Raw genomic sequence first — 15,252 nt, forward strand, 5'->3', positions numbered from 1 at the left:
TTTTAATTGGGGAGGTCGGAACAATGGGGTCACCTCGGATTTGCTTGACGTTTTGTCACTTTTTTTTAAGTAATTCCAGCATCCGATCATCAATTTGATTGATATCCTGTTGACCTCATCATCGCCTCTCAAAATATTTGTCGAAATTGTTTTGACTCATCAGTGGGATATCATTTGGAAATAACAAAATATGAATGGTTAAATCGGTTTTATTCATACATTTTAGTTATACATTGAGTATAAAATAGACAGTACAGGGAATATTCAATAGTGGCAAGATAGACAAGAAAAAATTTAGATCATATCAAAAATTTGGCAATTCAGTATTGGTTTTATTTCTATCCTGAACAATATCTTGTACGGAATAGAAATAATACTATATTACATACTGTATAGGTATTTTGGACTTAATAAATAAAATATTTTATAATGGCAAATTTATCACAACTTAGTTATGTTAAAATACAGTAATACTGTTGTCATATGCACCCAAATGTTACACATTGTTAATTCAATAAACGGAAAATACCTTTTTACTCTTATATACAAGTATATGTTCTAGAATAAATATGTAACATATTCTATAATGGTATAATAAATTTATAGTAATAACTAGTCAAAGATATATTCACGGACAGTTCTAATTAATATGTTGTAAGGATTTTACAAAACAAATAGATAAGACGGCAATAACGGCACACCCAACTGTACCAACTATGATTTTCTTATTTCTTCTCTCTCTGGACCTCTGTGATAGTACCTTGAAAGGTAAAAATTTTTAAAGATATAAGAATATTAAAAAATTGCATCTATTTATTTTATTGAACTTCATTAAAATATAATGAGATCTAAGATTGTAGTATTCATTTAAATGAAACTAGTATTATTCGGATTTACTACGCGGATTTTATTATTTAAAGCCCATGATCACGGTTGCTGCAAAGTAACCGAAATGTCGGGATTATGTAGTTTTTAAATAATAAAATCCGCGTAGTAAATCCGAATAATACTAGTTTCATTCATTAAATATATTTATTTTATTATTCTTCAAAGATCACTAAAATCAGACGTCTGTAAATTTTACTTATCTTTTTTTTTAATTTAAGTTAAAATAATCTATTTATTAATAGAAAAATGTTTTTTTAAATACTCACTTTAATTTGGCTGTGCAGCGCAATATCCATGGAATTTAGAATATTAGTCATCTCACTGAGTGTGGATATTGAAATGTTTGATGCATATTTATCTTTTTCAATGAGATAATCCTCCACTTTGTTTTTTTTAAGAGCAAGTGTATTTGTCATCATGCTTAAATATATCCTATAAAGGTGTTGGGTGCTTTCTTCTATGACGTCTATTATTTCAATGAGATCTAAGTTATTACTTTGTCCCCTGGGGTGTTTGAATAAAATGTCGTGTATAATTTGCTTTAAAATATTGTGATAATTAAATAATTTTAAAATGAAATGTTTATAAAGATACTAACGTTTGCTTTGTTTCGTCGTAGGTAGGAAGATTCTTTACTTCTTCAATTAATTTACGTCTTATGGAAGGATCGTCTACTCCTAGTATTGTCAAATCCTCATCATTTAATTCCATCAAAGTGCATTGACCAATGTTATGTTTTCTTTAATAAATAGAAAGTATATGATTAATTTCGGAATAATTGAAATGATCAATTGTGTCAAAAAAATACCTAAAAACATCAATATATTTTTCAGCTCCTAAGCCGATCAGTACTGCCGTCATAGTCACATCAAAGCCGGTAGGATCGATAAGATTTTTGGTGGGCAACTTCAGTACCCCATCTTTTTCGGGATCCATTTCAGTAACACTGTCTATTCTAGTAAACAATACTATTTAATAAATGTTGTGAAAACGGTAAATAAAAAGTTTGAACTTTGAAATTTTCGTTCAAATGTCAATAATCTTAAACGTCAATGTCATTTGTAATATATTCTTGGGAATGAAATCAATACTTATCCCTTAACGAAAATAAATATGTACATATATTCTGTAATTCTTGATTTTTTTATCTTTATTAAACTCAGACACAATAAAAAGTATTTATATTTATTTTAAACTATGAATAATGTTTGCTATGGCATGGCACTATGGCACTTTATGTTTATTTTCGAAATATTCAAGTGTTTCTAAGATAAGAAAACAAATAGGAAAAGTTTTATTTTGTTTTAAACATTGCTAATTGGAGTTCTTTGTCCATTTTTAAACAGTTTTAATTTAATTAAATAAAGATTAACACTAACAAGGAAGACGCAAGAAATCACATATATTTTGTTATTTTATATATTTTTTATTTATAATAACTATTTTTTTTCTAAATTTAAGATGCTTTAAGGTAGAGAAGGAATTAAATAAATATAAGAACGCGTTATTTATATTCCCACCAATTATAATTATTAAATATTATTCTACAAGCAATAATTTTACATCATTATGCAATATATTTACAAAAATTAATATAAGTTAAAATATCAAGATTGTTCCGTGTACATTGTTTTAATATAAATATACACATTTGGCCTTAAAAATATTTAGTCTTAGAGTTAATTTGTCCCTAGATAAACTAGTTTAATCCTAATATTTGTTTTTTCGCTAACATTAAATAATATTTTTTTTAATATTTATGCAAATGCAATAACTAAATGCAAGGAAAATTTTCATATCTACCTATAGTTTAAAGATGATTAAAGGTTATATTTAGCTAAATATAAAGATGGAAGGCGTTTAAAACACGTATTCACAACTAGGTCACGATAAACATTTAATAAGAACAGTTAAATGAAATCGAAACAAAATATTTTAGAGCATAAGTAATATTTTTTAAATAAATTATTAGGAACAAAAAAATATACGGAAAAAACTAAAACCTATACTTAAGCATCGATCTTAATTTATTACTTTTATTACAATTACAATAACTTTTGTTAATTATAAATTTTCAACAATCGCTTTGAGAGCCTGATAAGTTTCACGCGCTGTTGGCACTATCTGCGACCCTGGTAACAAAAAACCGTAGGGACCGTAGGAATCTCGGAGGTCGACGTGGTAGGCATACTTGATACCAGCTCGAACTTTTGCCCAATCGTGGGACATCCCAGTTGCTGGTTGACGTATTTCCGCAGCTGTCCCCACCTAAATCATGATTATTTTAGAGGTAAATAGATTCTACTGACTTCATGCTACAGCATTCTGAAACGGTATAGCGGAGACTAAAATAATGTTTATTACTGATTAAAATTTAAACGTAATTAAAATGAGAATAATAAGTGTATATCTTTTTAAAAATATTTGTGATTATATTTTTACTTCAGACTTTGTTGTTTTCTTACCTCTTACTATCTAATGGATTCATAGTATTCTATCTATTAAAATCAGTTAATCCGGTAACAAGTTACTTTACTTTACTTCCACCGATTAAATACTTGCAATCGCATACAAAGAACTTTATTATAAGGTGTAACGGTTTAAAATTTGTAATCCTTTATATGTATTTTTTTTTTACTTAATGTTCCGAGTACAAATAAACTAGATACTCTCCTTAGTAAAGTAATATTATTTAAGTATTGTCTGTATTTTGTTTTTTAATTGATAAATTTCCTGGTAAAATTAAAACGACATGTATTTAATCTTAATGGGTTCGAAATTTGTCAATGTTATATACCTGATACTTGGTTCCGTACATGTCTGCTAGAGCAGCCGTCGCCAGTTTGCCCATTTCCATTAAAACTCCATCATCGGCAAAAGTTGCATGCGAATGACTGCTTGGCAAAAGCCAAGCTTGCGAGTATGCATGCAGTGATATGTATACCTGTAACAGTGTTTCAGACATATATTGATCATAAGTTTTTGCTCAATATTTTGTTTATTGCCTGCAAATTTGCACCCACTAAGTACATAATTTGTTTTAAGTCCCTCTTATCAACTTTTAGTGATCTTGTTCCGTATGTTGTTATTTTCTAGGTTCTATAATCTACTTTCAATTTGTAAACGGTTTTAATACACTATTATATTAAATGGTTTTCTAATAATTCTTTCTCTCTTCTAATAATGGTTCTGTTATAACTTTGCTTTGTATTTGTAGTCGACACATGTATTTCCAGTCTACTCATAGTTCCTATTGTCTCAGCGTCTAGATGCACCCTAATTCTCCGTGAGACCAATTCCAACTTCCAAATTCGACGGTTGTTTTATTAAAATTCATATTTTTTTTAATGCTCAATCCCTAAACAATATAACAGTTCGTATAAATAATGATACGTAACAATTTTGCAACTGTAAATTTGAATAAAACTGTGTTTTTAGATTTTTTTTTCTCTTCTTTTATTTGGAGTTTAAAGCTCGAGAACCAGCAAGTAAAAATGATATGATAATTAAAAAGAAATATGATGTACGAAAATGGAAGTACTTATTACTGTTTCCGAACCCACTATAATTACTTACCTCTAGTAGTCTAGTAGGTCATAACACATCAAAGCGACACCAATAGTTGATACTTGAAAGTTACAAATATTGAGTTTTAACTGCCACTTCGATGGTATTCCGGTAATTAAAATTCAACTAAATCGAACAATATATATATATATATATATATATATATATATATATATATATATATATATATAATACTAAATTGCTTTTTATATAACTCATTTTTATAGTATGAAAGTTGACTTGAGTAAAAGGTTTTGAAAGTAGCTTCATATGAAGATATACGGTAATTCGTCACAATTTCTCAAATCATTATGTGGTTTACCTCAGTTTAGCAACAATAAAGTGACGATGTTCTCAATCTTATTTACCCATACAAATTATATATTTGAGGTAGGTAATATAATTATAATAAAATAAAATTATGATCGAAACGTTTATGTCGATGTTTTTTCACGTATCGTACCTAAAACCTCATTTGCACTACACGCTGAGCAGATTAAGTGGCCAATTACGAGAAGAACAACAATCACGTCACAAGCACGACATAAAGACATTTAGACGATTTAACAAGTTGAAGAGGAAAAGTAAACAATAGAATATACAAAACCGTTTCAAAAGAATAATTTTTTTGTGTTCATATCTACTTATACATTAATTTCTTATCGTACCTGGATATGGCCTCTATTTTCAGCTAAGAACTGGGAAACAGCCCGTGTTTCTGGCTCACTGAAGGGATGTGGACCAGAGTAGTTTTCGGCGCACGGATCTTGCGAAGAGTCTTTTTCACCCCAGTGGTAATCCCAATTGCGGTCGGCGTCAACACCGATGCACTCCGTCCGTCCCCAATTCCACGGAAACCTTTAGCGATATATTTGAAGTAAAAAATAAATACGTTATGTTTGCTTTCTCTAAATAGCAAGTAATTCTCGTTACAATTTTATATTTACTTTGTAACTAGAACATTCCAAAGCTTTCGCGGGAAACTATCGTTGTTACACCTAATGTGCTATTTATATAGGATGATAAGCCACAAACTTCGTCCGGTTTGAACTGAGAAACTTGATTCCAAAAGTGTGTTCTTGACTCTATTATTACGATTTTTTTGTATATAAATTATGCATGTATTAAAATCACGTATCTAAATACTAATGTGACAGCTGTTATTGCTTATAAATAGTAAATAGAGTCATGACGTTCAATTATGATGTTATAAGATTCAATTATAGCTAACTGTCCACCGTTATATACATTTATCAAGTAGACGATAAACGTGAACACGTTATGAGACACGCGTTGCACAACTATGGCAATGCAAGGTTAATTTACAGTGCAGTTTTTACCGCTTACTTACCAGCCAACATAGTAATCGTCTGAATGCTCTGAGCTTCGTGAGCGTGTTTTCCTCCAAAGCCTGTCGTGCGTGTGCGAGTGCTCGTACCCGTCAGGATTCAACACTGGCATAATGTAAAAATCTGCCATTTTAAGCATACGCCGATCGGTTCCTGAATTTAAGAAAATACATAATAATGGGATAATAAAGCTGTAGACTTTATAATTTTTTTTATAAAATTATTCGATATAAATGACTCTTAGTAATTTTGGTTCTTTGAATCTTATCGAGGTTTAAGAAGGAAATCTTTCTATGTACCGAAGCCTTTTTCTCCTTCCACTAGGTTGTGTAACATCCATAGAGCGACAGCTGGGGCTATCCACTCACGGGCGTGGGCACCGCCCTCCAACCACACGGCAGGCTTCAGTTGAGATTTTAATTTATATTTTCTTTTCACCTTATTGTTTTTTATAGTTTCATTGCGGGGAAGTGACACCTGTATTAAAAAGAGATTTTAGTTCATATTACATAATTGTCTTTTACTGCATCGTATTTCATTTGTGAAATTAGTTTGTCGTTTTACCTTAACAGCTACTAGAGGTAGGCCCTCTGAAGACAGCCCTAAGGGTATCAGTTCTACTATATCAGAATATGAATGTTGTAAATAATCTAAGTAACGCATTATATCAGAATAACGATGATACCGCCTCCAAGTCATTGGATGACCTCTCAATTGTTCAAGTTCTATTCGCTGCTTTTTTGACAGTTTTGGGTTCTCATATGAAATAGCTTTCTGAAAAATATCTTATATGAATGTTCTGTTCTACTTTATACAAAAAATATGTCAAATGTAAATTACCTGCAAATCCCAAATTACAACATCGAACTCTATTTTTGAAGATTTCAGACTATCTTTAATATCAACTAGCAGATCTGGTGGAACTAAAAGATCTGTGGACCCATTTAATGAGGGAGATGTCCACCACATCAAGCCCGAACCTTCAGCTTCCTCCTTAAGGTCTAACAAAGAATGAACTTTCCATAGAACATCTGGATAAGCACGTATCAGCTGATATCCTTTGTAATTTTTCTTAAGTGATTTTGAAGCTGATTTTTTTACTGGAAAAAGATTTGTTAAAGGTATTTTTAATTTACCTATCGTAGGTGGTAATTATATATTTTTTTATATTTTTAATGTTCCCTCACTGGTTTCTGTTGCTGGAGTTGTTTCCACATCTTCTGAATCTAAAAACGTTTCAAACCAATTTCCAGTAGAAGTTGAAGGGGGAGAAGGTGTTGTTGTTGTGGTAATCTTTGAGTCGTCTATGAACCAGTTGCTGCTGAACCAAGACGTTTTTGATTCTACGAACCAATTGTATAAGCTGGAGAAGATACCTGTGTAGCGGAAGATAATTTCAACAACTTAATTGTGTGCTATAGCAGACGAAACTTTACTTACTTTACTTAAAGGTTTTTCTGGTTTAATCAGAAACATAAAACTATAAGGTTATTAAAATATATACTTAGTATACTAACTAAAGTCAAAACGAAAAATTTAAAATACCAGATGTGGAACGGAAAAGCCATATCCAATTCTAGATTAGCTTTCACTAAAAAAAATAAAAAAATGTATGTCAGGAAATTTAAATGGAGATCTTCACATTTTCAAATAAGAATACTTTTCCTTTAATGTTATTATTTAATGGTTAAAATTTAATTTAAATCCACACATCACATCTAAACAAAACAAAAAAATATAGAAGGCAAAAGTAAATTTAATAGCCTGATAATTATGTAAAGACTTATTCTTTCTTTAGAATTAAATATTCTACATTGACCGACAAAGATGATATCTTAGGTTTCCTGTCTCGATGGTCAACTTAAACTAGTTACCTGTATTTATACTAGAGTATGTATTACTTAGATGTGGTTTTAGAACTGTTAAATATAGATGTAAAAGTATACCTTATACTTAGTATTAATTGCTAAAATTGTTGATTGCCTATTTTACGTACAGAGAAAGTTTCTGGCACAATGTTGATGCTTAAGCAAAAAACTTGGTAATAATGTAAGTACAATATTTTCCAACCAGTTCCCAGAATCCAGCTTAGTTTTGCTTTGCGAGAGTTGAATTTTATCAGACGGAAAAACCGAACGATTGCTACGCCATAATTATTTCCAATTGAAATGTTTCCTTTTCTACTTAATGAAGCCTATATGTCTTGATTATAGCTTTTATCTTATTAAATTTCAAAAGAAATCTTTAAGGAATTTAATGTATCAATTTGCCTTCAAATGCTCTAATAGGTTTTTCTCTACGACTAAACATTTAAAACCATTCCTACTATTAATAATACATAGTTATTAAATTTACCAGCTTTTAGTAAATTAACTTTAGAGTTTTGTTGTCAAAAAACGATTATTTCACTCTCTTACTGGTATTGCTGTTGTTAAGTCCGTTTTTCAATCTATATGACGTAAGATCAGTATTTTTGGATAAAAATTCAAACATTAAAAGTCATTGGTTTCAGTTGTAATTGTTACTTAACGAGAGCTTGAAATGTCACCTATTTTTAAATAATCAACTTAAAAACATCGACTGAACTCTAAACCTTTGATAGGAAATTTTGCATATAATAACCATGTTGTCATAAAATTGTCGTAAAATCTTAGAAAGTTGTAAGATTGTTACTGCATCGGGTACTTTCTTATAAATTATTGCTGTAATACTTATATAAATTTTAATTATGTATTTTTAATATAAGTAGACATAAAAATACAGTAAAAAAAAAGGATTTGTTGTATAATGTACCAAAAATTTCAACATCAGTGAGATTGAATTGTCAACCGAAATTCATGTTTGTAAACCTTTTCCCATACAAGGACCTAAGAGTTAAATTCATTTATTCATTGACTTAACAGTCTTTCTATTTTATGTGTTTCTTTAAGTACTTATTTTATTCATATTCTTTTCTTTTAAATATCGTTTTGCTACAATCTTCTGATTGCTGATCCGAATTTGATAATACTTAATAGAAAATAGAAAAACATTATTGATGAAAAACTAAATTTAATTTAGTTTAAATATATTTTATTCTTCTTCTTTTATTGTATTTTAATTTTGTCATCCCTAATGATATGAAATAGTTAAATAATTTACAATATCATAAACTTTTTGAAAAAAATATTAATGAAAAATAAAAACTATTTCAAATAAGAAAATTATTGAATACTTCAGTATTTCGAGGGCTGCTTTAATGTTTTTAACTAACCACAGAGCGTTTTTTTCATTAAAAATTATTGTTAATTGCTGACGAAAATTATAAAAAAACAAAATTCCAGGCATACTTTTTACTGTGATTCACTGACAAACTTTATTAACATATTATGATAAGTTTATATTTCATAATTACAATATGGATGATTAAAAATTGTCAAATAATGATACTCAATTTGTAAGATTCTTTCACTATCAAAAACGACTTCCATTTTTACACAATTTAATTTAAGCATCGTTATGCTTTTGCGTATAAAATTAAGTGTTTAATTATTTGTTTTGTTGGCTCTTTCCTCAACTACAAATACGACAATATCGTTCTATGCACAACATTTTTATAGCAGCACGGTTTAAAGTCACTGCTCTAATAAAGTAAACGAATGTGTTGAAGAACTCAATTTCTTTCTAGCTATATATATATATTGAAAAAAATGTATGATTGCGTTAACTTTGCGATGTATGCATGAACTGTTATTTTAAATATTACTTTTTTTATTGTAGTAGTATTACTTTTTTTATATAAGAGATATAAAACATAATTTGAACTAAAGTGGCTAACTATATTTAAAAATATAAATTTCGTAACCAGGTTTACAGTAATATAATTTTTAATATTACCTTACATAATAATTATGGTCTAAAGAAATCATCACCTTTGTTATTGCTAATAGGTCATTTAAATTTTTTATTTAGGTCATTTTAATTTCAAAATATAATTTAAACAATATTTTTATATATTGTCTCATTCATCTTTATATATTTATGGGTTCACTGACTGAAATGCTTTCTAGCTTTATGAAATTTTTAATTAATTTAAACATGTTGCAAAATAAATTAGTAACGGTCGAAAAATTCTAAACAAAACAAACAATCCGAATTTAACAAAAAAATGTGTTATGACAGTTTTCTAATGACGGTTAAACGACGACCAGTCATTGTTTTCGTCTGTGTAAAATAATAAGCCATTATAGTTGATTTAGAAAATTGCACAATACTAATGAACGTTTTCCCTGAACTTATTTTAGTCATCGGATTATATTGTATCTTTCAATGCTATGAGAATTTCACTTTAGAAAATTTAATCAATTACAAGCAAACATGAAAAGAATTTCAGTACGGTAAAAGTCAACAGTGGATAATAAATAGTTATATGTGTCTTAATTATGAATTTATTGACATAAAAGATATTTTTAATATTTTAATGATAGTTTTAATTAGATTTGTAGATATTACTTGTTTCAAATTTATAAGGGTTCCGTTACTTTAATAAGAACGACGGTTTTTCGTGATGTAATTGACGATTTGAACTGTCTATTTTAGGTCAGTGCTATATTTAAGATAGGTTATATGCTGAAGTAAGCCCGAATCATTATAGATCGCTTTAAATTTTAAAATGTAACCTACCTACAAACCAACCTGAACTAACTGGTTTCTCTTTGACTTTGTTATCTTGATGGAGTGATGGTACCCTTCCAGGCTTTTTGGTTGCACAAGTCACTTTAGTCTTTGGTGATTTCGTTGCTTTGGTTGCACGAGTTGTTAGAGATGACCGAGTTGTTCTCGTTGTTGAACGACGTGTGGTTGCTTTTTGTTTTTTCGTCGAAGTCTGAGATCGTCTCGTTGTAGACGGCCGCCGTGTTGTTGATGATTTCGGCTTGGCTGTTTTCCTTGTGATTGGTCTCGGAGTATGAGCAACTCCATCTACCCAAAACACCTCGTCATTGATATTAGATTCTTCGGGCAATAAAGTCACTGAGCTAGTCACAACTACCGGTCGTTTAGTCACTATAAAGTTTGTATGACTTTCGATATTAATCGTCGTTTTTATAACTTTATTTTTACTGTCACTCTTAGAAGTTTTCCTGGTAATGTTTAGTTCTGGTATGTTATTCCTTATGATCACTTTGGCATTGTGTTTAGCTCTATCAAATCGCGGAGGGATCTCATCTGAGTCCAGATCATCGAGATCCGCCCACAGAGCGATAGTGTCTAAGGTGTCAGAGTTTGAACTGGTTAATTGATGGAAGTTGGAAGGCGGGCGGCTTGTGACCGCGCACGCCAGGAACGCCAGCAGCGCCAAGCGACGCGCCATGTGTTTCACGTGTTCGCATGGCGAGGCGCACTCGCACTGTACTATCGACCGAGCTGCATGAGCCACCTTCCCTGCCACTTCTGTTACGGCGTTACTTTCGTGCTACCCTACTAGGTCAACTCGCTACCCGTCAGTTACACACCCAACTCTCCATTTAACTATGATGTTTTATACTCCTTGTTAGCGTCTCCTTTCAACCTTGACTTACTATTTACTCGTTTCCTTTTTTAAAATAAAATAACTATTTTCGACTGATTATAGTTATTTATTTTTAGAAACTTGTTTGTGGGTAAGGAATGACACTACATTTAATAAATCACGGTTAGGTACTGATTTTTATTACTGAGATTATTTTGTTACAAAATTTGTAAATTATAAAGTTATCGTTTCATAATTGTTGAATCAAATAATTATGAATTTAGAGTTAAATTTTATATTTAATATCAAGTGAATATTATTTCAAATACACGGAAACCTACTCATACAGTGGACTTTCAGAAAATGAAAAATTTTCCTGTAAAAATGTAACAATAGTCGCTGCTCTAATATTGCAAACCATTAAAGGTATCTAGTTAAGGCAAGGAATTGAAAAGTCAATGTGAATTTACGCACAATTTGTTGCACATACAAACATTGTAAAATAGAATCCAATAAATGGTTGCATGAACAACTTACAACGACAATTTGTGGGGAAATCGGTGTTATATTTTCCCCTCACAAAAATTACACAGGAAAGTATATCCGGTCCCGTGCGATCTACTTTGTTTTACTTATTATAGTTAACATTAATATTTTTTCTCATTTCAATACATAACACTGGGATTGGCATGCAGTTGTTCGTATTATAGCAATAGTCACATAAGTTGTTTGTGGTTTTTTATTACATTACTAGGAATTAAAATTTATTAAGAAAATCTTAATAATTATTGTTTTATGTAAAGATAAAACAACGATATTGAAAATTTTAAATACATATATGAGATGTGACCTTGATTACGAAAATTATTATTAATAACCTCTTCAGAAATACTTTATATATATGAATGTTTTTATTTCATATATATATTTCTTCATTGGGCAGATTGTCCTGAGATACAGTAAATGTATATATCATTTTTTTTAACTTTATACCCACAACAAAACACAAAATACTCATAGGTTCCAAAGTTAATATAATGTCAATATCAATCCTTGTTGATAATCAAAGTTTATAGATAGTGTAAAATTAAATAATTACCTTAGGATTTATAAAACCATTTCTTATAATAGTTGCGTACAATAGTTGCGTGCTTTCATTAAAATGTATGAGAATGAAACTCTGAGACATCAAAGAACGGTTTTATTAAGGTGAAAATGTTTATTAAAACTTATATACGACCGTATTTAATTTAAACCTCTTTTTTACTGTCTCAGAAGATAGATATGTTTAATATATTTTTATATATAGATAATGGAAAGATAAAAGGTTTTCAAACCATAGGAACGTACCAAGCGTATCGAATTGTTAGTTATTCCAAATAGAAACGAAAAGTTCTTGATTACATTCGTTAATCTTATTAAAACTAAGAGGGTTATTAACATAAGAAACTTATAAATTATGTTAGAAAGCTTATACAATGTGTAAGGTTAATTCAAAGTGAATTTATGAATTTCTTTGAGAGTCCCTCGATACGTTTATTTCAACATAGGTACTACGTGACTTTTGACGATGTATATATTTATATGACACCAATATATAGTTTCATAAAATGCACCATAATTTAAGTCAATGGTTCACATCCATCATTAGAATTTGAAGTGTTAGAAAGTATCTTTTAAATCTATCAATATGTGTAGTATTTGTCATATTTTCAATCAATTGACCTAGTGTCTATGAATAACAAGAAAGTGATTGCATATTTAGAGTTCCGTTTGTCCAAATAGAAAAGTAATTCCTATTAGATTAATTGGAAAAATTCAGAAATTTATCGGAATATAAGTCAACCCTAAAAGGGCAATTATCTTATTGGAGACCTTAATATGCAAAGAGCTGACGTTCCACATGATAATTAATGGTTTCCTTCTTCATTAGCAAGATAAGAAGTATTCCAATCGCGTTGTCGGTCAGTATATTACCATACTATAGCAAGCTCTCACACTTGATCCTGTATAGTTGATAAAAAAATCTGATTCTGTAGCACGAAGTATTTTTTTTTTAAACATACATTTTCGTATGTCCATGGATTACTTTGGGCACAAAAGATTTGGAATTTGAATCACAATGTAACTTAGAAACGAAATAAAATTACAAACAATACAAACATAATCAATTTATCGATTTTAAAATTAATTTAATAACATGTAATTAATAAGAGAATTGTTATTAATTTAAATGATGTCATCTATATTAAACCTATAAATCTTATCCATATGTAAAGGTCTAATCTGTCAAGGTTTGTGTAATATTGTTTTATAAACCTTGGGAATAGTTATTGATGCCAGACGTAAGTACATAGCGCCATCCAAATATTCATCTCAAATATAAAGTCCGCACGGAACCTTTAGTATTGAGTTATAATATTTTTTTATTTAAAAATCATTACAAAAATATAACCGAACGTTACTGTCCATGAGCATGCAATTTATTGATATACCTATTCGTTTTAACCTAATATGAAAGAACCTAGATTTGTATTTGTTTTTTTTTTTCGCTTTTTATTTGGTCTATTGACTAGAGCCGACATTGAAGTCTTTCTTTAAAAAGTGAACGAAAATTTTTAATTAAAATATATGATATTGCGATTTTAGCTTACATTGATTACTTAAAAACGGAGTTTTGAAATTAAAGTTTATCATTATATTTAAGATTTTTTAGGAACAGCAATAAAATAAAGTTAGTTGATATCCGCCTCTGAATGTACAAGTTCATATTATTTCAGAGTCTTTGATGGATGTAGAAAATCGAATCGCGTAATGATAACAATATAAGACATATTTTTAAACGACTTATTTGAGGCTTGGAACCACAATATTCGGTAAAAACCAATTTCATTACATTGAAAAGCTAAAAAGAATTTCAGGGAAACAAACAAAATTTCCGTTACACACCAAAATACATATCATTTTGCTTTTAAAAATTTAACAGTTGGAACACTGACAGCGGGTTATGAGGATAAACTTTTTACAGTGTTAGATTAACGACAATTAAATTTGAATATCAGTAAGCTATGGACACAGTCGTCGAATTAAGGAAACCACTTCATGTGTTTTTCCATGTTCATAAACGTAAATTTAATTTTCATCCAATCTGTAAATAAGTGACAATTTTATTTCTGTATATAATTTTGTAATCTCACAATGTCAACATAGCCATCTGTTTTTTGGCTATTGATAAGCGATATTAAATTTAATACGAATTACACAATTTACACGTTTATTTAAATAATTACTTTATTCATCGCGTTTTCCGATATCGGTAGGTACTCATGTTACCGTATGCATCAGCTGAGATAGGAAAATACTTATACAAGATAGTAGTAATAAAACGTTAGTTTGTTGAATAATAGGTAATTAATAAACCATTCAATAGCTATCGCCCATTATCACACTGTTCTCTTATGTCGTTCTCAAGTCAGTAAAAACTAAACGACCGTGTATAGTTTCCAAGTGCACCCGTAACTAATTTTCCAAATGGCACTTGGAACATGAAGGCTTATAACTAATTATTAACACACAAACAGGATGAGAAACAGATAATTATAATAAGTTTTGGATATTGGTCAGTAAAAAAATGGACGCTCATGAACTCTAGACAATGTAAGTTACATAGGATGAGTCACAAGATGTCAGAAATTTAATAAAAACTGATCTGAACGGGTAGAAAATGCTACTTGATAAAATTAAATATACCTATTAGATTTCGTTGACTGATTTAAAATATGTTCCATCTCCCTTAATTGTAATTTTTCATCCAAATTAGTTTGCAAATTTTCTACTTTGGTAGTTTTTAAGTCTTTGAATAATATTATTCAAAGACTTAAAAACTGGGTATATACCCACACCCAATATTCCAGATGAAGAATGTAAGTGGGCTTATATTATTGGGCTTATTTCAATAAT

General features: G+C 29.6%; 2 protein-coding genes across 3 annotated transcripts; both read right to left on the minus strand.

Annotated features, from left to right (window-relative positions):
* Nucleotides 1–193: 193 nt before the first annotated feature.
* Nucleotides 194–1,930, minus strand: LOC116767205 (uncharacterized). Its single transcript, XM_032657417.2, has 4 exons — nt 1,697–1,930; nt 1,487–1,627; nt 1,155–1,392; nt 194–760 (listed from the first exon to the last, which is right to left on the minus strand). The coding sequence occupies exons 1-4, from the start codon at nt 1,822–1,824 to the stop codon at nt 641–643; spliced, it is 627 nt and encodes a 208-aa protein (XP_032513308.2). The 5' UTR covers nt 1,825–1,930; the 3' UTR covers nt 194–640.
* Nucleotides 1,931–2,502: 572 nt separating this feature from the next.
* Nucleotides 2,503–11,203, minus strand: LOC116767202 (carboxypeptidase A2-like). Of its 2 annotated transcripts, none has more exons than XM_032657413.2 (9): nt 10,467–11,203; nt 6,992–7,180; nt 6,645–6,904; nt 6,369–6,578; nt 6,104–6,281; nt 5,807–5,957; nt 5,124–5,313; nt 3,686–3,832; nt 2,503–3,156 (listed from the first exon to the last, which is right to left on the minus strand). In XM_032657413.2, exons 1-9 carry the CDS (start codon nt 11,152–11,154, stop codon nt 2,953–2,955), a joined length of 2,217 nt encoding a protein of 738 aa, XP_032513304.2. In that variant the 5' UTR covers nt 11,155–11,203; the 3' UTR covers nt 2,503–2,952. The 2 variants fall into 2 exon arrangements, with proteins under 2 accessions (XP_032513304.2, XP_032513305.2); XM_032657414.2 differs by having other exon boundaries at nt 10,479–11,202.
* Between the last annotated feature and the right edge of the window lie 4,049 nt (nt 11,204–15,252).

This window comes from Danaus plexippus, assembly GCF_018135715.1.
Source record: "Danaus plexippus chromosome 9 unlocalized genomic scaffold, MEX_DaPlex mxdp_26, whole genome shotgun sequence".
In the NCBI taxonomy this organism is placed as follows: Eukaryota; Metazoa; Arthropoda; class Insecta; order Lepidoptera; family Nymphalidae; genus Danaus; species Danaus plexippus.